The sequence below is a fragment of the Anolis sagrei genome, chromosome 5 (assembly GCF_037176765.1).
Source record: "Anolis sagrei isolate rAnoSag1 chromosome 5, rAnoSag1.mat, whole genome shotgun sequence".
Lineage (NCBI taxonomy): Eukaryota > Metazoa > Chordata > Lepidosauria > Squamata > Dactyloidae > Anolis > Anolis sagrei.
This window is the reverse complement of record NC_090025.1, coordinates 36909272-36929587: the sequence shown is the minus strand read 5'-3', so window position 1 is coordinate 36929587 and position 20316 is coordinate 36909272. Positions and strand designations below refer to the sequence as shown.

The 20316-nt window shown below is 40.8% G+C and overlaps 1 protein-coding gene across 1 annotated transcript; it reads left to right on the top strand.

Annotated features, from left to right (window-relative positions):
- The first annotated feature begins 143 nt into the window (after positions 1-143).
- On the top strand, positions 144-8784 carry LOC132776873 (uncharacterized). The gene is made up of 5 exons (XM_060778973.2): positions 144-249; positions 3280-3435; positions 4604-4732; positions 4831-4968; positions 7597-8784. The coding sequence occupies exons 1-5, from the start codon at positions 247-249 to the stop codon at positions 7684-7686; spliced, it is 516 nt and encodes a 171-aa protein (XP_060634956.2). The 5' UTR covers positions 144-246; the 3' UTR covers positions 7687-8784.
- The last annotated feature ends 11532 nt before the right edge of the window (positions 8785-20316 follow it).

Sequence of the window (20316 nt, the reverse complement as noted above, 5' to 3'; positions counted from 1 at the left end):
GACGCCACCCGTTTTGTTGTGAGTTCAACAGAAACGGTAACATGGGCGTTCTCTAAAGCCCGCCCTCCGCTCGCGTTGCCCTAATTGGTCGTGACGGACACAAAGGGAGGCGGGGCATGGCGAGAATCCCGTCTCTCATTGGATGGGCGGTGTTTATAGGGGCGGGGCGTAGCCATCAGCGAATGCAGGTGGTCCAAGGCTGGTTTTTGTGCGGTGGATTGAAAGAGCGGCTCCCTCCTTTGCGCCATGGTGAGTGCCTGGCTTCCTCCTCGTTTATACTGTGGAATTAATGCGATTTGGCACCGCTAGAAGAGCTGTGGAGTCTTTGAGGGTTGTAGTTTGGTGTGACAAAGACCTCTTGAAACTATACATCCCAAGCTTTCATAGTATTGAGCCATGGACAGTTAAAGTGATGTCAAACTGCGTTAACTCTCCTGTGTAGATGCAGCCAAAGTCCACCCTTTCCTTCAGCAATGACTCTGAATCAGACCTGGGCAAACTTGGGCTCTGCAGGTGTTTTGGACTACAACTCCCACAATTCCTAACAGCCTACGGCTGTTAGGAATTGTGGTAGTTGTAGTCCAAAACACCTGCAGGGCCCAAGTGTGCTCAAGCCTGCTCTAAATCCAGCATGGAGGGTTCATCCAACATTTTTCCACACTCCTATTTTCCAAATGCATTTTAATTTTTTAATATATAATAGTTCTAACGACACAAATCCTTAATTATAGACCTCACTACCTCTGAGGATGCTTGCCATAGATGCAGGCAAAATGTCAGGAGAGAATGCCTCTAGACCAGTGACGGGCAACCTTTTGAGCTTGGTGTGTCAAAATTCGCCCAAAAACTGAGCATAACTTGGGCAGTGTGTCACTTTGAGTAAAAAATCCCATAATTTCACGATATTTAAAGTTTAAATAACAAAAATGTATAATTGCAATATACAGTATAACTTTAGGCAATTAGGGGATAACTAGCCTAACTGACCACAAGATGGCACATGTAACTGTCCTTTAGGAAAGAGCAGGGTTAATAAGCAGAAATAGGGCTTCATGAGGATGCACAACAGTAATAGTGGTGAAATGGAGCCTGTACTATGCTGCAAGATGGTGTTGTTTATGTAAATTAAGAATGCTGCCGCTATTTCTAATGGTGGGAAATGGCACCCATACCACAGGCCCTTGCCTCTTCCAGCTTCCCCCTCACTTATCTCAGTAATGATGGTCAGTTAGAAAACCACGACACCCCATAACAGTAGATTGGATGATGGGTGCTGTGGTTATGTGGTTGCTGGTAACGGTGATCACAGGGCCCCCAGCGATGCATCCCCTGTGGCATTGCGCTGCTCCCTGCTCCACCAGCCAGAAGTGAGGTCAAGGATTCTGTAACAGCCTAACTGGAAGTCCCAGAACAGATGCTCTGTGCCGGAGTTCTGTTGTATTGGCCTACAGACCTCCGGTACAGAGTGACTACAATACATTACAGCAAATGTTTCATCCTCGGCTACTGCACCTGGCATGCAGTTCCATACTTCTCTGTATGTGGCTGCATGCTGCCGCATGTCATTGAAAATGGCTGTGCATGTCAGTGCTGACACACGTGTCATAGGTTCGCCATCAGGGCTCTAGACCATGGCCATATAGGCCGAAAAAACCCACAACAACCCACAAATCCTTAATTGTTTAATATTTATATTTGCATTTTAATTAATGCATTTATATTTTAATTTGCATTGATTGTGACCTCCCCTGAGTCTCTATTATTGGAAGAAAGCTGGGATAAAAAAAAAAGTAAACAAGTAAATAAATAACACTCTGCAAACAAAACTTGAAAAAAATCGGTTTCTGGTTTGAAAGTGTTATTTCCTGTTTAATTGTGTGGCACTTGCTTCTAAAGTAGTTGTTATACTTCAGGAACTTTGTATTGGTGGCTGCCACGAACTATGTTGAATTGGTTAGGATTCAATGAGATATCCATTGAAAAACTAGCCAATAGCCATTGAAAAACTATATACTTTGAAAAACTATAGCTGCAGGGTGTCCCACAGAAACAAAGTTTTTGCAGTTTAAGAAACTTTCCCCATGTTTTTATGATAGAATCAATTAGGAAATGATATTTATAACCCAGGAACAAAAATCGTATTACATACTGTAATAAATAAATATCCTTCTAGTTCCTCTCTGGATAAGAGACAAGCCAAACCCAGGGGACTTCCAGACATTAAGCAATCAGGGCCAGCTAACACCTCCCAACAAAGGATTCCCTCAGACAGGAAGCAGCCAAGGTTTGAAGCTGCAAGGCTTTTCAATCCTAATCAAGATGATTAATTGCAACAGGCAAGAGTTCTTTCTCCCACCCTGGACTTTCCACAGATATATAAACCTCACTCGCCTAGTTTCCAATATACCCCACAACCTCTGAGGATGCCTGCCATAGGTGTGGGTAAAACTTCAGGAGAGAATGCTTCTGGAACATGGCCATACAGCCTGGAAAACCTACAGCAAGCCAGTGGTTCCAGCCATGAAAGCCTTTGACAACACACCAAACGCAACTGTTTGCAGGCTAAACCTTTGACCACGAAATTCTGTTTGTGGTTCGCAGGAAAGTGTGCAAAGAATGGATAGGCATAGTTTTGGGTCTTCCTGTGTTTTAGACTACACTTCCCAGAAGCCCCAGGCACTTTGGCCAAGAGCCAGGGTCTTAAAAAAAACTGGACAACCAAAGTTTGATGATCACTGTCCTAAAGTGTGTTAATAATAGGCATGGGGAAACTTCGGCCCTCCAGGTGCTTTGGACTTCAACTCCCACAATTCCTAACAGCCTATCGGGAGTTGAAGTCCAAGGCACCTGGAGGGCTGAAGCTTGCCCATACCTGGTATAGATGAAGTATTATTGCATATAGGTTTGACAATTCCTAGAAATCTTTTTAGTTGTTGATGTTGACCATGACATAGTTACAGTGGGGGTGTAAATGAACATTAGGAAGAACTTCCTGACTGATAACTGTTCAGAAGTAGAACGCTCTGCCCCAGAGTGTGGTGGAGGCTCCAGGCTGGCTGGCCATCTGTCGGGGGTGCTTTGAATGTGATTTTCCTGCTTCTTGGACTGGATGGCCCACAAGGTCTCTTCCAAATCTGTGATTCTATGATTTATTACTTGAACCCCTTTGTTCTTTTTAGCAAACCTAGCAAATTATATCCCCATTGAATTCATAACTAAGTATTGTTTTCTGAAAACTTTTGTGAGATATCTTCTTCTTTTTCAATTGCACAATGGAAGGCATCCAGCCATAAAAAAATAACACCAAGCACTGCCCAGCGAAAGAAAAGTGGGTTGAAGCATGAATTGTCCGAAGATCAAAAGCAGGAGGTCAAAGAAGCTTTTGATTTGTTTGATACCGAAGGAAATGGCACCATTGATATTAAAGAGCTAAAGGTAAAGTGATGAATTCCTTTTAGTAATTTACCCTGTATACTCATATATAAATCTAGAATGTTGAGTCAAAGCATCAACCCAAAAAAAACTGGATCGGCTTATGTATGGGTCAATGTGGATATGTTAACTCATATGAAAACAAAGAACCTTCCCCTTCTCTGAGATTAATAGTGAAAGGCAAGAGCTTATTTAGTCCATCCTGGAACTATCTAAAAGAAGTGAAAATGATTTAATATATTTTTCGTCTTTTAAATTTGTTTCTCTTTTAAATTTTTTCATGGTGTATTGCAAGGATGTGCAAACTTTCTCATTTGGGGGCCACATAGCAGGCTGTAACGGGGGGGGGGGGGGGGGAGCCAGGAGGGAGAGGGTCTTCCCCAAGCTTGCCCTTTCCTCCATTCCTCTTCTCTTTCAGAGGCAGAAAGTGAAGGAAAGACATTTGGATCCCAAAAGGGTTAGCCTTCATCAGGATGAGATGGAGGACAGAAGACAAAAAGTGTATCCATTGGACCCTGTATTACCTACTCCTGATATATAATCATAGAGCTGGAAGAGACCCCCAAGGGCAATCCAATCCAACCCCATGCCATGCAAGAAGGCACATTCAAAGCACTCTAGATAGACAGCTTCAGAGGCTTCAGCCTATAAAGCCCTTAACGGTTCTGGCTCAGCTTACCTGTCCGAATTAAATTCCCCCTATGAACCACCTCAGAGATTAAGTTCATCTGGGGAGGCTCTGCTCTCAGTCCCACCTCCTTCACAGGTGTGACTGGTGGGGATGAGAGACAGGGCCTTCTTAGTGGTGGCCCCTCAGCTGTGGAACTCCCTCCCCGGTGACATTACATCAGTCCCCTCCCTCCTGGCCTTTAGAAGTAAAGTGAAAATGTGGCTTTGGGATCAAACCTTTGGAGAGTAATTGTAATGCAATAGAAGGATACGGAATATGTGCAATGATTACTGGAATGGCCTCGGATTACGATTGTGGACGGCATGGTTTTAATAACGAATGTAATGTTTGAAAATGTTTTAATGCATATTAATTTTAATGTTTATTTTTGTTATTTTAAGGCATTTAATAGTTGCTTATGTGTAAAGCCGTCTTGACTCCCCTTCACGGTTGAGAAGGGTGAGGTATAAATAGGGTAAATAAATAAAAATTCTGTTGCAGGTTGCAATGCGTGCCCTTGGCTTTGAGCCAAAGAAAGAGGAAATTAGAAAGATGATTGCGGAGCTTGGAAAAGAGGGAAGCAGCGTCATAGAGTTTGAAGATTTCTTGACCATGATGACCAAAAAAATGGTAAAGCAAGTAGCATATAATCTTATTATTAGATACAGTAGTTGGAAGGCATCATTGGAGATTTTGTTTTAAAATCCCTCTTTTCTTATTTTTTTAAGAGTGAAAAAGACACCCAGGAAGAAATCCTGAAGGCTTTCCGGTTGTTTGATGAAGATGGCACAGGAAAGATCTCCTTTAAAAACCTCAAGCAAGTTTCCAAGGAGCTTGGAGAAAAATTAACAGATGAAGAATTACAGGTAAATATTTTGCTGAATGGTTTGAATAGCTATGTTACTTCTACAGTCAGAATTAGGCAAACTGATGATTGTGGCATTGGAGTGTTAGAGTTCCTCTCTACTGCGTATTCATGTAAAATTTATCCAGCTTTACACTTTTTAATAGGTCTTGTGCCAACTATATATAGTAATAATAAGGAGCAGGGCATGTAGATCAATTGTCTGTGAGATTTTATAATTGACACTTTGACCTTCTGATAAACATACTTCTTTCACTTTTCCTTGTTAGTTTTATTCTGTTGAATTCTGTGGGGGGTTTTCTTGGGGGGGGGGGGGGCGGGGGAGGTTGCCTCTCCCATATCCCACTTTAAGTACTAGGTAAGTTGCCAATGTAATGTTTCAAATTTCCTATTTATTTAAGGCATTTCTATGAATTTAAATAATTAAAAGACACTAGAAACAATTACAAAAAAATGTATTGTTGAAGTCTTTCATATCCAGAATCACTGGGTTGTTGTATGTTATTCAGGCTGTATGGCCATGTTCCAGAAGCATTCTCTCCTGACATTTCGCCTTCATCTATGGCAGGCATCCTCAGAGGTTATAAAGTCTCAGAGGTTGTGAGGACCTCACAACCTCTGAGGATGCCTGCCATAGATCCAGGCAAAACATCAGGAGAGAGTGCTTCTGGTACATGGCCATACACCCTGAAAAACTTACAACAACCCAACAAATCCAGAAAACATTGTATCCAAATGTAAAACACTGAAGGATTTGAAATGCCTTTGTATTGTGGCCCTAAATATATAGTAACTGTAATTTTTAGGCAAAACATGTCTTTGGAGAATTCCAGCATTTAGGAGTGACTTCAGAAAAGACCCTGAAGAGCACTAATAGTAAATTATTGAAATGTATTTTTCTGTTAGCATATACTTATTTACTTACTTAGGTGATCCCTCGTTTTCCAAGGAGGATTGTCTTCTAGTATTCTTGTGGGTCTGTATGTGGCTGTGGAGCCCTATTCTTGCTCTGCATCTTCTTCCGCAGTGAGGGCATTGGTTTCCAGGTGGAAGGCGGTCTCGGTCGGGGTTGGCTTGATGCACCTTCCTCTTGGCACACTTCTCCCTTTCGCCCTCCATTCATGCCTCTTCAAATTCTGCAGCACTGCAGAATTTGAAGAGGCATATATAACCATATATGTTAGCATATATTACCAATGTTGCCCAGGTGTCAGAGGGGCCACTGGTCCCCTGCTCTCATCCCTTATTTCACTTTCTTTCTTTTCTTCTCTCATTCCTTTTCCCTATCCTTCCTCTTCTTTCCTTCCATCCCCTTTCTCCAACTCTGAGAAATTTTATGATTCTATGTGTCTTCCCCTTTCCGTGGGTTTCAGTCAATCCACTCACAGGATTTCCTCATTATCCACAGGACCGTGGTGTATGTTTATCCTATTTTTGCCTTCTATTTCACTGTTTCTTCCCCATGAATGCCCAGGGTGGGATTGAATCCCCTTAGACATCTGTGTGTGCCCTGCATATGTGCCCCTTCTCCCCATGAGCTTTGGGTCTCCAGATTAACAGGTCCCCTGTATCCACAATGTCTCAATGGCAACATGGCTCTCCTGGTGGCTCTTTCCTTCCCTCCTTCTTCTCACCTTTCTTTCCTTGTGACATCACATAGGGTCACTTCACCTAGCAACACCCTTTGTGGTAGAAACAGACAGACGTATTTATACTTTTAGATAGATTGAGAGAGAGAGAGAGAGAGAGTAGTCACTGTCTGCATCTTCTATGCTGGGCGTTAGTTGACTTCCAATCTATTAAAAAGAATGCAAATAACTATTACAAGTTAGCAACTTGCTACAAGCAGAGTATTGCATTCAGCCCAGATAGCGACTGGTAGATGGCATATGCTCTGTATCTCAAAAACTAGAACTAATAGGGGGAAACTGGTGCCATTCTTAGAATCAGCAAATCAAATATACCCAGAAACTGTTAGGGAAAACTACCCTAAAATATACATCAGAGCATCCAAAAATCAAACAGGATACTTACAGTTGAGCATTCGGTTCTTTAACGATCAGAGTGTGAAGTGGAGTTGGTTGTGGATGTAAGAATTCAGAGCTTAGGCATGCAAAGATGCAGAGTTCTATCTTCAAAATCACAAAAGGTTTATTTAAATAATAAACAATAACTACATTTCTTAATAGTAAAAAATTGGGTCTGAGCAACTCTAACACCCACCTCTTCTAAGGTTTCAAAGAGAGGGGAAAAACACCAATCACTACATCTCTCTAACAGAGAGAGAGAGAGAGAGAGAGAGAGAGAGAGATTTCAAAGCACATAGCACCGTCATACAGGACACATGGAGGAAGGGAAATCCTAAGACTATTCTAAGCTAACTAAACTGTTCCTCATTGAGGACTGCAGACTTGGGCAGTGTGGGGTTGAATTCCAACAGAAACAGGTCTAAGATTTGAGGCATCAAAATGTGTGTTGGCCAGTGTAATGAATTCACTATTAGAAAATGGGAATATGTGTTACTGATATATTTCCACTTTGGATCATGATGTCTTAAGCAAAGAATGTAATCGACCAAAAACTTTCAGTGCAATTCCAGAATGGTCTTTAATCTCTGGTGTTTTTGCAGGAAATGATAGACGAAGCCGATCGGGATGGCGATGGAGAAATAAATGAGCAAGAATTCCTGAGAATCATGAAAAAGACTGCTCTCTATTAATGATCCTGCAACCTTTAAAATGACCTACAAAGACTATACAAACATTTCTGCTTCTCCTACTGTTCTGTGATGTATGGAAGAGAACACTGCGTTTTGGGGGCAGGGAGGGATCTTTTGAAAAGGAGAATGTCAAAATTGTTGGTCAAACAAGTGTTGTCTGTTAAACTACTGGGTATAGTGAAAAGGAACAGTTCAAAATGACAGAACTGTTTCTCTTCTAGTCAGTCAAAGGAATTATTCACACTGTCATCTCTATAAATCTCTATAAACAGAGTGCAGGCACCCTCTTCCTTTGAACTTTACATCTACATATATTTGGCAAGCACAATTAAATGAAAACCTTCTCTTTCTTTCTGTTAACATGTTAATATCCATGGTATTTAGCTGTTTGTGGTGCTTTCTTTTGTGAAGCATCAAATGCTTTGAAGGAATCTGATTCATATAGAAAACTTTTCAAACATCCCATATATATATATATCTGAGTAACCCATTAAAACAGTCCTAATTTCCCATACAACATTTTCAACTCACGGACAGCCATGTGAACAAGTAGACAGTTGTCCTTAATCTATTATTATGATCTAGGGATGCGTGTTTACTTGTTTACATGTTCAAAATGGTCTGAGCTGATGAGATGTGGATCTGAACATCCAGTAGTTCACTCCTGATCTACAAGTTCTCCACCTGATATATAGAGCTGTATCAGATGTCTTGCATGACTAGTAGTCACATTTCTATAGTCCCATTGGTCATATAGTCTTTCATCCCTTTAGCCAAAGGCTCAGCTGGACATTACATGCATTTCCTCTCTGCTTTATGTCTGTATTGTGTGTGAAAAGCAGCCATGGAAAGTTCTCAAGTCTAGTAAGTAAAATACAACAGGAGAAAATAAAACAGTCATTGCTTATTCCTTTCTCTTCCAGTGTTTTTAAAATCAAAACTATTTCCCCATCCTCTTTTTTGGGGGACTGATGAAATATCTGCTGAGAAATATGTGAGCAAAAGAAAAGTCAAGATTAAATTGTACAAGATTGTGGTTGCTTGTCAAACTGCGTCCCCATGAGGCCTACATTTCCTTTTTTTTCATTTGTAGGAGTTTGTTTTAAAATAACCACTTTGTTAATGTGTGTTGATCTGCATTCGACCCATCACATTAGATCTTAGCTTAACAAGAGGACTTACAAAGCAAGGATGAAATATGAGATTGTTGCCTCAGTTGGATTTGTATTGTCGTTGCATTTGCATAAAACATCATTTTTGTACAAGACTTGTGACATCTTGTTAATCTAGATTTTGTATAATTGTAGTAAATGTTTGCTGTATAATTCTGTCACTTTTTCAAAGCCCTGTTCTTTAACATTTTCCTTCTCTAGAGGTAATCCCACTGAATTTACCATGGGTGAAGCAAACATGTAAAATCATTTGGTTATACTTTTGCTGTGTCAAAGTGTATTTTTCTTATGTATGTGTGATGTTTGCTAACAACAGAACTGGTCAATACATGTGTCAAAGCAGTCATTTTTCTTCATAGCAATATTTCTGGTGCCTTTCTGTAGCAGAACTGAGCCTTCAATAAAGATTTGTTTTGCGAGGCATCCTAAATAAACAAATGCAAGGATTTAGTCAAATTAAAAGTGCACTGGAATTTCTATATCTGAACATATAATTGTAAAACAGGCCTAGACCACTGTGGGAGACCACATTATACCCTCGGGAAAACCTGTGGAATTCCATTTTAGACATGTTTATTCGTTCAGTCATTTCCAACTCTTTGTGACCTCATGGACCAGCCCACACCAGAGCTCCCTGTCAGCCGTGGCCACCCCCACTTCTTTCAAAGTCAAGCCAGTCACTTCAAGGATAACATCCATCCATCTTGCCCTTGGTCAGTCCCTCTTCCTTTTTCCTTCCATTTTCCCCAGCATCATTATATTCTCCAAGCTTTCATGTCTTCCCATTATGTGATTTTAGGCATAGGGCAAGTTTGTTTTGTTTTTAAAGAGAGAGAGAGAGAAAAGTAATTGCCTGTTCAGGTTTTTTTTTCCAAGAAAAAGCCCCTCTTGGTCTTAAAATGGCCCTGGGATCTTGCCAAACATGGTGAAAATAACTTTCACATCCCCTATAGAGCATTTCAGGGGCAGGGGGGTTTTGTGCTCTGCTCATTAATGATGGCCAATATTTGGATCGCTCAAATTTGCGCTGATCAAAAAGGATTTTTCTTAAGGTATACTGCAGAAGTAAACCGGAGGCATCCAAGTGTCTTGGCTTTCTCATAATCTCATGGTTGCACAATCAAACCCCATTTTATGTTCAAAGGGGAAAAAATCAAACAAGTTACTTTTAATATTTGTGCTGCCAGGATATTCTGAGTTGGTTTCACTATGCAAAGCCAATGAAGTTAATGCAAATAAATGTGAGTATTTATTGCTAATATTCTTCAGTGAAGGATAGGAAGTGGGGAGCTGTTACCTTCCTGCAGAAGCCTAATAGCCTAACAGCGGGAGCTCACCCCACTCCCTGGATTCAAACCGCCAACTATTCAGTCAGCAAGTTCAGCAGCTCAGCAGTTTAACCCACTGTGCCGCCAGGGGGCCCTGTTACCAGAATATACTTTTATATATTTAGGTTTTAACTGCCACCATTCTTATTATTCTCTCTTAAGCTATCACTATCTTTCAATAAAAGGGAGTACCCCCCCCCCCAAGTGAGATTATTCCATCAAATGCAGATAATAACATGAAATAAATGTGTGTGGCCTAATTTTACACCCAAGAACAGTGATTACCAAACTCTAGTCCTCCCGAGGGTTTTGGATTTCAGGTTTCCTGAAGCTTCACCTGCCTTAGCCAATGATCACAGATTCTGACATTCAGAACACCTAGAAGACCAGACTTTAGGAAACACTGACTTAGGGCAATGCCTTCCTTTTGCTCCCAACCCAAATAGTAAAAAGGAACCCCCAGCAGTTTCTCAAGTCACTCCCAAATAGTTATACAACTTAATTGCCACTTGCCCTAATTCATAAAAATTAAAAATGTTAATGCACTAGAACAAGTAATGGGAGTGGAGTATTATTCAAAAGTAACTCTCCAAATTCAGGCCACACGTGGCCTTATCTTGGTTACTTATGAGCCAATTCCTTGCTACAAAATTTGGGGCAAACACACCAAGACTGGCTGAAATGTTGCACTGGAAGATTTTATTTATCAAGCCAGAAGCGGTACAGTTATAATGTATTTTTCAAAAGATGCAAACATGCTAGATTTCCTTTGACCAGGAGCTGGCCACTTGGAGTGCCTCTGGTAGCGATATGAGAAGGTCCTCAACTGTGCATGTGGCAGGGCTCAGGGCACATTGTAGTAGGTGGTCTGTGGTTTGCTCTTCTCCGCACTCGCATGTCGTGGACTCCACATATCTTAAGGTTGGCTCTGCATCTCGTGGTGCCAGAGCACAATTTGTTTAGCGCCAGTCTTCTGTGTGCCCAGGAGGGAATTTTCATCTGGTATCAGCCACGGATTGAGGTTCTGGGTTTTAACCTACCACTTTTGGACTCTCATTTGGGGAGGTGTCCCTGTGAGTGTCTCTGTGGATCTTAGGAAGCTTGAGTACATTTTGGGATATATATAGGCAGAAATCTTAATAATCTTCCCTTTGTTGTAATAGTCATTAGCACGTAAGTATCAAAGATCTGCATTGCCAGAGTTAATAACAATTTGGGGCAGGAGGGAAATCTGGTAAATAGAAATGGAAATATAAAGAAAAAATGCGTCAACAAACCGCATGTGGCGTCATATTGCATAAGTACCGCAGAGAAGAAAACACAAAGCACGACAAGCAGTCTGTCTAGGGAGAAGGGAGATTTCTATTCGCATGGTCTTTGAAGTTGCTTATATAAGATTAAAGGAATGCTTCGGAAACATGACCTCCACCTACATTTTAAATTTACATTTACGGTAACAAAGTGGAACAGTTGTGATTGTCTTTAAATTCCATTTGACTGTTCATAGTGAAACTTGGTAAGATTCACCAGCACTGAAAGTGTCTTATCTGTTCACCTTTGGGTTAGTTCTCTAAACAACTTGTTCGGAAATATGAACTGGATTACTGGTTCATGCTTGAAAGTGGCCAAAAACCCTCATCAACACCACACAGAAATCCTTTAATGTATTATTTATTTATTTATTTATTTCTAATTCACTATAGGTTGATGAATAGATTTACATCCTCATACTAGTGCTTAGTTTTAACGGTTCTGTTATTGGAGTGCATTCACCCCTATAGGAAAGCTTTGCTTCACGACCTCCACTAAAACGAGCTCTCCTCCGCAAATAATCTGTCCTTGTTTATCTCGTGCTTATCTCGCCTGAGTTTTTAATCTGTTTCTACCCAGTTTTCTTTTATCCATTACATGTAGTTCACCCATGTTTCTGTGATTGTGTTTATTGTAATTTTATATTACTATGTGGTCTTTTGTTTTATGTAATTGCGTTATTATTGTTTATTATTTGCATTTTTGGTTTTGTTTTATTTCATGTAATTGTTGTTTGGGGCTTGGCCTCATGTAACCCGCACCGAGTCCCTATTGGGGGGATGGAGCAGGGTGCAAATAAAGATTATTATTATTATTATTATTATTATTATTATTATTATTATTATATTGTTTAGAGTTTTTCAGTCCCTACTGTTGAAATGCCAAGTGGCGTATTGCCAAACATTTATACTGCCATTTTAACTCACTATTTATTGTGTAAGAAACAAATTGAGACTACAGTTCTAATGTATTTAAAAAACACACAAAAAAAGTTAAAAACGTGGCATTATATTAAATTTCCTTTGACCAGAAGCTGGCAACTTGGAGTGCCTTTGGTGTCATGCAAGAAGGTCCTCCATTGTGCATGTGGCAGGGCTCAGACTGCATTGTAGTATACAGTCTGTGTTTTGCTCTTCTCCACACTCACATGTCATGGACTCCACTTTTAAGCCACATTTCTTAAGATTGGCTGTGCATCTCATAGTCTCAGAGTGCAGTCTGTTCAGCACCTTCCAAGATGCCCAATCTTTTGTGTGCCCAGGGGGCAGTTTCTCATCTGGTATCAGTCACTGATTGAGGTTCCAGATTTTAGTCTGTCACTTTTGGACTCCCGATTGCTGAGATGTTCCTGCAAATATCTTAGGAAGCTATTTATTGGTGCTGGTTAATATCTGAACAGAAGATGGGCCAGAGATGTCAATGCCTCTATCCTTTCATTACAGGCTGCTACTTCCCAAAAGATGTCAGGTGGTGCAATACTGGCTAAGCAGTGTAAGTTCCACAGCGGTGTGGGGCATAGACATCTGTCCACTGTTTCAACGTGATGAGATGTATTCCACATTGGGCATGCATATTCAGCAACAGAGTAGCAAAGTGCAAGGGCAGATGTCTTCACCGTATCTGATTGTGATCCTCAATTTGTGCCAGTCAGCTTTCGTATTATATTATTTCTAGCACCCACTTTTTGCTTGATAGTCAAACTGTGCTTCCTATAAGTCAGAACACGGTCCAGGGTAACTCCTAGGTCTTTTGGTGTGCTGCAATGCTCCAGTGAGATTCCTTTCCAGGTAATTCTCAGAGCTCGAGATGCTTGTTTGTTCTTAAGATGAAAAGCACACGCCTGCATTTTAGATGGATTAGGAATCATCTAGTTTTCCCTGTAATAGGCAATAAGAGCACCTAAGGCTTTGGAGAGTTTCTGTTCAACCTTTTCAAAGCTCCCCGCTTGAGTGGTGATGGCACGGTTGTCAGCATACATGAAATTCTTCTGGCAATGGCTGGTCATTTGTATAAATGTTGAACATTGAAGGAGCAAGCACCCTTCCCTGAGGCAGGCTGTTCTTCTGTTTCTGTCATCTTCTTCTCTGACCTCAACAAAACTCACTAATTGCAGTTAACAGTATGATAAGCCTGGTTGCTTAAGTAACAGTTGACCTCTAGTTTCATATTGAAGACCCGCTTTCATATTGCGGACCTGCAAATAACTAGACATGCCTAAAGCCTTCTGGTTTTAGAATAACACAAGCGTCCACATCTAAAAAAAATTTTTTGTCGTGTCAGGAGCAACCGCTCCTGTTGTGAGAGAATTGGCCGTCTGCAAGGACGTTGCCCAGGGGACGCCTGGATGATTTTGATGTTTTATCATCCTTGTGGGAGGCTTCTCTCATGTCCCCGCATGAGGCATGAGGAGCTGGAGCTAATAGAGGGAGCTCATCCACCTCTCCCCGGATTCGAACCTGCGACCTGTTGGTCTTCAGTCCTGCCGGCACAGTGCTTTAACCCACTGCGCCACCGGGGGCTCTAATAGGACAGCAGTAATTTCTGGGCTGCCGACAACATTAATCATGACACTTCTCAACAACTATGACATGTATGCTAATCTATATAAGAGACATTTGAGTAGTCTTTAGTAAGGTAAGTGTTGATGGTCCATGCAACACCAAGTTAATCCAACATCCTTTGTATTATGGTAATAGTTCACAACAGGTAAGATGAGGGGATTGTAAAGTTGGAGCAGGGGGGTTACCATCATCTTTACCAAAGGATGCTGATCAGTGTCTCCTACTCATCCTGGAGAGAGGAAACCAGTGGGATGCCACAGATTTTTATCCTGTGTCCAATACTATTCAATATTATTTGGATTATTGACTTGGAGGATGGAATAGAAGGCACGATTATCAAATTTGCAGATGACACCACATTGGTAGAGATAGCTAATATTCCCGATAACCTTCTTGAATTGTGGTGCCCAAAACTGGACACAGTACTCCAGATGAGGTCTGACCAAAGCAGAATACAGTGGGGCTATGATTTCTCTCGGTTTCAACAATACACCTCTATTGATGCCGCTTAGAAACAAATTGGCTTTTTTAGCTGCCACATTCCAATGTTGACTCAGTTTTGGGCACCACAATTCAAGAAAGTTATTGACAAGTTTGAATGTGTCCAGATAAGGGCAACCAAAATGATCAAAGCTGGCATTCATTACAAAAAGATTTCATTCTGTTTGCTTTCATGTTCTGCTTTCATGCCGTTTGTATTTATTCAGGTTAGACCCTTCTAGTATTTACACCAGGTGTCCTCAAACTAAGGTCCATGGGCTGGACAACAAGTTAAACATGAGCCAACTATGTCATGTGGCAGCTAAAAAAGCCAATGGGATTTTGGCTTGCATCAATAGGAGCTTAGTGTCTAGATCCAGGGAAGTCATGCTATCCCTCTATTCTGCCTTGGTTAGACCACACCTGGAATACTGTGTCCAATTCTGGGCACCACAATTGAAGGGAGATGTTGAAAAGCTGGAAAGTGTCCAGAGGAGGATGACTAAAATGATCAAGGGTCTGGAGAACAAGCCCTATGAGGAGCGGCTTAAAGAACTGGGCATGTTTAGCTTGCAGAAGAGAAGGCTGAGAGGAGACATGATGGCCATGCATAAATATGTGAGAGAAAGTCATAGGGAGTGGGGAGCAGGTTTGTTTTCTGCTGCCTTGGAGATTAGGATGCAGAATTATGGCTTCAAACTACAGGAAAGAAGATTCCACCTGAACATTAGGAAGAACTTCCTGACTGTGAGAACTGTTCAGTAGTGGAACTCTCTGCCTCAGACTGTGGTGGAGGCTCCTTTTTTGAAGGCTTTTAAACAGAGGCTGGATGGCCATCTGTTGGGGGTGTTCCAAATGCGATTTTCCTGTTTCTTGGCAGGGGGTTGGACTGGATGGACCACGAGATCTTGTCCAGTTCTACGATTCTATGATTCAAACTGGCTCTAATGCCCAAAGGTACAATGGTTAATCTACCTATTTATATATATGTAATTAATTCCGAAGTAAACTGTTAGTTTTGTGGGATTTTCTTCATGTGTCATTTTTGTTTTACTTTGACGCTTATGCAGATTGCTGTTTCCAAGTGAACTGATTCACTCCAGATTATCTGATGGAAAAAAGTGAAAGGAAATAACATGAATGCAAAAATAACAGCATCGAACACACAACTGTTTTTTGCTTGCTTTTTTAAAAACTGCAAGATGTGTCCTTCCTTTATAAAATCGTAGCCCTATAGTATGTCCCGTGGAAAGAGTTTACTATGCAAAAATTGCTTGGCCCTCCAATGATGTCATGAGAACTGAATTAACTAGCAAAGGAATCCAAAAAGTCCCCGGAAGCATCAGCGCATTTATCAGACCATTTTCAAGTAAAACGCAACCACATTGCCAGAATGGCAACCTCAGAATTGCTATGCAGAGAATGATGTAGAGGGAGAGAACGTGATGATTTATTAACTTCATTTATACTTTCTACAGTGAGTCATATTTACTGGTTTGCTTTTAGTAGCAAGCGGAGAAAGGCGGAATCACCGAATTCTGAACCACTTCTCATTGTACTCCTTTGGTTGGTGATGCCCAGAAAAAAAGACATTCTTTAAGTCGGCGTTTCTCAGCCTGGGGGTCAGAACCCCGGGGGGTGGGGAGGGGTCACAAGGTGGTGTCAGAGGGGTTGTCAAAGACCATCAGAAAACACAGTGTTTTCTGTTGGTCATGGGGGCTCTGTGTGGCTCAATTCTATAGTTGGTGGAATTCAGAATGCCCGTTGATTGTAAGTGAACTACATCCCAGCAACGATAACTCCCAAATGTCAAGGTCTATTTTCCCCCAACTCTACCAGTGTTCATATTTGAGCATATTGAGTATCCTTGCCAAGTTTGGTCCAGATCCATTCTTGTTTGACTCCACAATGCTCTCTGGATGTAGGCGAACTATAACTCCAAAACACAATGTCAGTGCCCACCAAACCGTTCCAGTATTGGGTTGTTGTAGGTATTTTGGGGGGCTATATGGCCATGTTCTAGAGGCATTCTCAGAAAAACCTACAACAACCCAGTGATTCCAGCCATGAAAGCCTTCGACAATACCTTCCAGTATTTTCTGTTGGTCATACGAGTTCTGTGTGCCAAGTTTGGTTGAATTCCACCATTTGTGGAGTTCAGAATGCTCTTTGACTGTAGGTGAACTATAAATCCCAGCAACTACAACTCCCAAATGTCAAGGTCTATTTCCCCCAACTCTACGAGTGTTCACATTTGGGCATATTGAGTATCCATGCCAAGTTTGGTCCAGATCCAGGCATGTAGCCGGAGGGGGGGGGGGCTTGAGGGGCTTCAGCCCCCCCCCCCCCTGAAATTCTCATGGTGGTTCGCGAAAAGGCCTTACTGGTGCATTATTTAAACTGTTATGTTTATTCATATCATGATCTGATCACCATACGCAATATATCCCATATGCATAAGGGTATTGGGGTAATGATACAAAAGGTTTGCTAGGGTAGACCCTCCTTCACTCAGACTCAGCCCCCCCCCCGAAACTCACCCCCCTCCAAAACCCCCCTGAAAAAACTCACCACCCCCCCCCTCCCGGAATCGAAATCCTGGCTATGGGCCTGTCCAGATCTATCATTGTTTGAGTCCACAGTGCTCTCTGGAGGGAGGTGAACTACAACTCCAAAACTCATGATCAATTCCCACCAAACCCTCCCAGTATTTTCCGTGGGTCATGGGAGTTCTGTGTGCCAAGTTTGGTTCAATTCCATCGCTGATGGAGTTCAAAATTATCTTTGATTGTAAATTAACTATAAATCCCAGCAACTACAACTGCCAAATGACAAAATTAATGTCCCCCACCCCACCAGTATTCAAATTTGGATATATAGGGTATTTGTGCCAAATTTGGTCCAGTGGATGAAAATACATCCTCCATATCAGATATTTACATTACGATTCATAACAGGAGCAAAATTAAAGTTGTAAAGTAGCAACGAAAATAATTTTATGGTTGGGGGTCACCACAACACGAAGAAGCGTATTAAGGGGGGCACAGCATGAGGAAGGTTAGGAACCACTGCTTTAAGTCCTTAATGCTTTTTTAAAAAAGAAACTAATTATCCTCTTTCAAGTGAATTAGCAAAAAATCTCATAATGCACTTCTCTTTTTGAATCAAATTGTCATGAAATTATCATTGAATATATGTTATTAACATTCTTTGAAAGCACTGCTGGTTTGACAGTTTGAACTGTGCCTAACCTGGGAATGACTAAGCTATAAGGAAAGTTGTTCTTCAGTTTGAAGAAAAAGGTGGGCGGGGGAACATGGCTATAAGCGTTGGTTTCACAAATTAAGATAGATGGATAACAGGTGACAGAATGATAAAAAAGAGAGGACTGTCCCATCAGCCAAGGTTTCTGCAATTCCAGTGAATAGAATTTACATTACTGTTAACTCAACATATTCCCAAGATACATAGTAGAAAAAGCTTAATATTTGACCTTTTGAAATGAGCAATATATCATTCCCCCCCCCCCCAAAGAGTTTCTACCTGTCACCACCAATTTCAGAAGACCATAGAGACTGTCTTCCACCAGAATCTCATCTTCCATCAGGTGGTTCCCAGTCTTTAGAGTAACTGCCCAATAAGATTTTTTTCTGGCATCTATGTGGTTTTTATGACAGCTCTGGGAAAAATATTTTTTTTAAATTACCCTTTTATTTATTTTTATTTTTTAAGTATTAAATTTTATTGATACATCTATTCAATTAACAAACTTTTGCCATACAAGTCTTATCTCAAGATACATAATCATTTATCAACCTGGGGGTCGGGATCCCAGGCGGGGTTCACGAGGGGGTTTCAGTGTTCCCTCACTTATCACGGGTGTTATGTTCCAGGACCACCCGTGAGAAATGAAAATCCGCGAAGTAGGAACGCTATATTTATTTTAATATTATTTTAATATTTATACATTTTTTAGTAGTTATACACTTTTTAAAGTATTTATAAAATTAAAATAAACCCTGTTTTTGTTTTACTGAGTACTTCCTCTCTTCTTCTTCGACAAAATAAAATTAATTTTCCTGGATTGTGAAAAACTCTTTTCATCTGGATTTCAATTTTGTGCAAGCCATATTGTGATTTAGGCTACACTATGCAATTGTGAAGCACTAGTGTTATAATAATTTTTTGATCACTTTGGGCAGATTTGAGACCGCAACAAAGTCTCAGCCCAAGAAAATCCTGTGATAGGTCACTTTACATTGGAAATAACTTGAAGACGTGCAGCAGCAACAACAACATCATCTTCAACAACTATGTGCCATTGTGACCTCTACATTTACCAGAGTCTTCTGTTAAAATTGCCATCTATATTAGGAAGTCCAGACCGCGAAGCTAAAAACAAAGGTGGTCTCAGAACTTGTCCCAACACTGACAACATGATTGGAATGAAATGCCATTTTCCCCAAATTGTTTGAAACATTATTTCCTCAAAACGTTTGGAAATTCCTTCAAACTACAAATGCTACAAAAATTAATTAAGCTGACATTTAAAAATTAGTAAATTTTAAATTATTTATAGAAAATATTTTTAATTATGCTATTTTAATTAATACTTTAATTCAAAAACTCAAGTTGAAAAAATGTAACAGAAGAAATATGGAAAATGTATTACACTTCTCTTGTCAATATATAATTCTGGAAGATGGAATTTGAATATGGACTGGTTTCACATCAGGGTAAAACAATTACAGAAAACAGATTTTCAATGCCTTTGCCTGACTGCTTGAATGAAATCCTAATTGAGTGATCAATTAGCATTCAAAAAGAGAGGGTGAAATGGCATTGTCCAACTTTATGCAGTGGGTTAAAGTTCTGAGCTGCTGAACTTGCTGACCAAATCCGGGGAGCGAGGTGAGCTCCGGCTGTTAGCCCGAGCTTCTGCCAACCTAGCAGTTCGAAAACATGCAAATGTGAGTAGATCAATAGATACTGCTTCTGCGGTAAGGTAATAGCACTCCATGAAGTCATGCCAGCCACATGACCTAGGAGGCATCTACGGACAACGCCGGCTCTTTGGCTTGGAGTTGGAGATGAGCACCAACCCCCAGAGTCGGACACGACTAGACTTAATGTCAAGGGGAAACCTTTACCTTATCTTCTAAGTATCTAGCAAATCAAGTGGGTTGGGTTAGGTATGAACATCAAATTTGGGTAAATTTGACTTCTTTGTGTGCGAATGGGTTTACCCGATGATAAGAGACCCTAAGCCAATAGCATCTTGGTATATTTACATATGCATCACATCGTAGCATCTGACTCATACTGAAAATGGGAATTCACCTCTCACTTTTTTCCTGCCCAGTATGCGAATGGGACAGATTCTCATTCACTTCATCAATCCCTGCTCCTACGCACCCATTCTCTCACCTATGTGCATCTTGCCAGTGGAAAAGAAAAAGTGGTTAGTCATTAATCCATGAAATAAAGCTTTCCAAACGAAAATGCGTGGTTTCTCTTATCTCTCCAGAAAAGTCATAATAAATAGGTAGGTAAAATGTACCTCCAAACAGTTACAGGAATCGATCTTTTCAGAAAACACCTCTCTTTTTTGATTTGTTGAGTCAAAACACCAGCAACTATGGAAAAGGTGTCTATGTGTTGCTTACTTTTTGTTTGCTCCATCATTTTAGTTCAGGGAGAACGCACCATAGTGTTTGAAGAGCTTATACCGAGTGTAAAGTCCTTGATGAAAATGGTGAAACGGGTAAGTAAATGGAT

Excerpts from the sequence above, each read along its gene's own strand:
- LOC132776873 (XM_060778973.2), top strand. Across the intron at positions 3,436-4,603 it reads TTGATATTAAAGAGCTAAAG|GTTGCAATGCGTGCCCTTGG; the intron begins GTAAAGTGATGA and ends ATTCTGTTGCAG. Across the intron at positions 4,969-7,596 it reads TAACAGATGAAGAATTACAG|GAAATGATAGACGAAGCCGA; the intron begins GTAAATATTTTG and ends GTGTTTTTGCAG.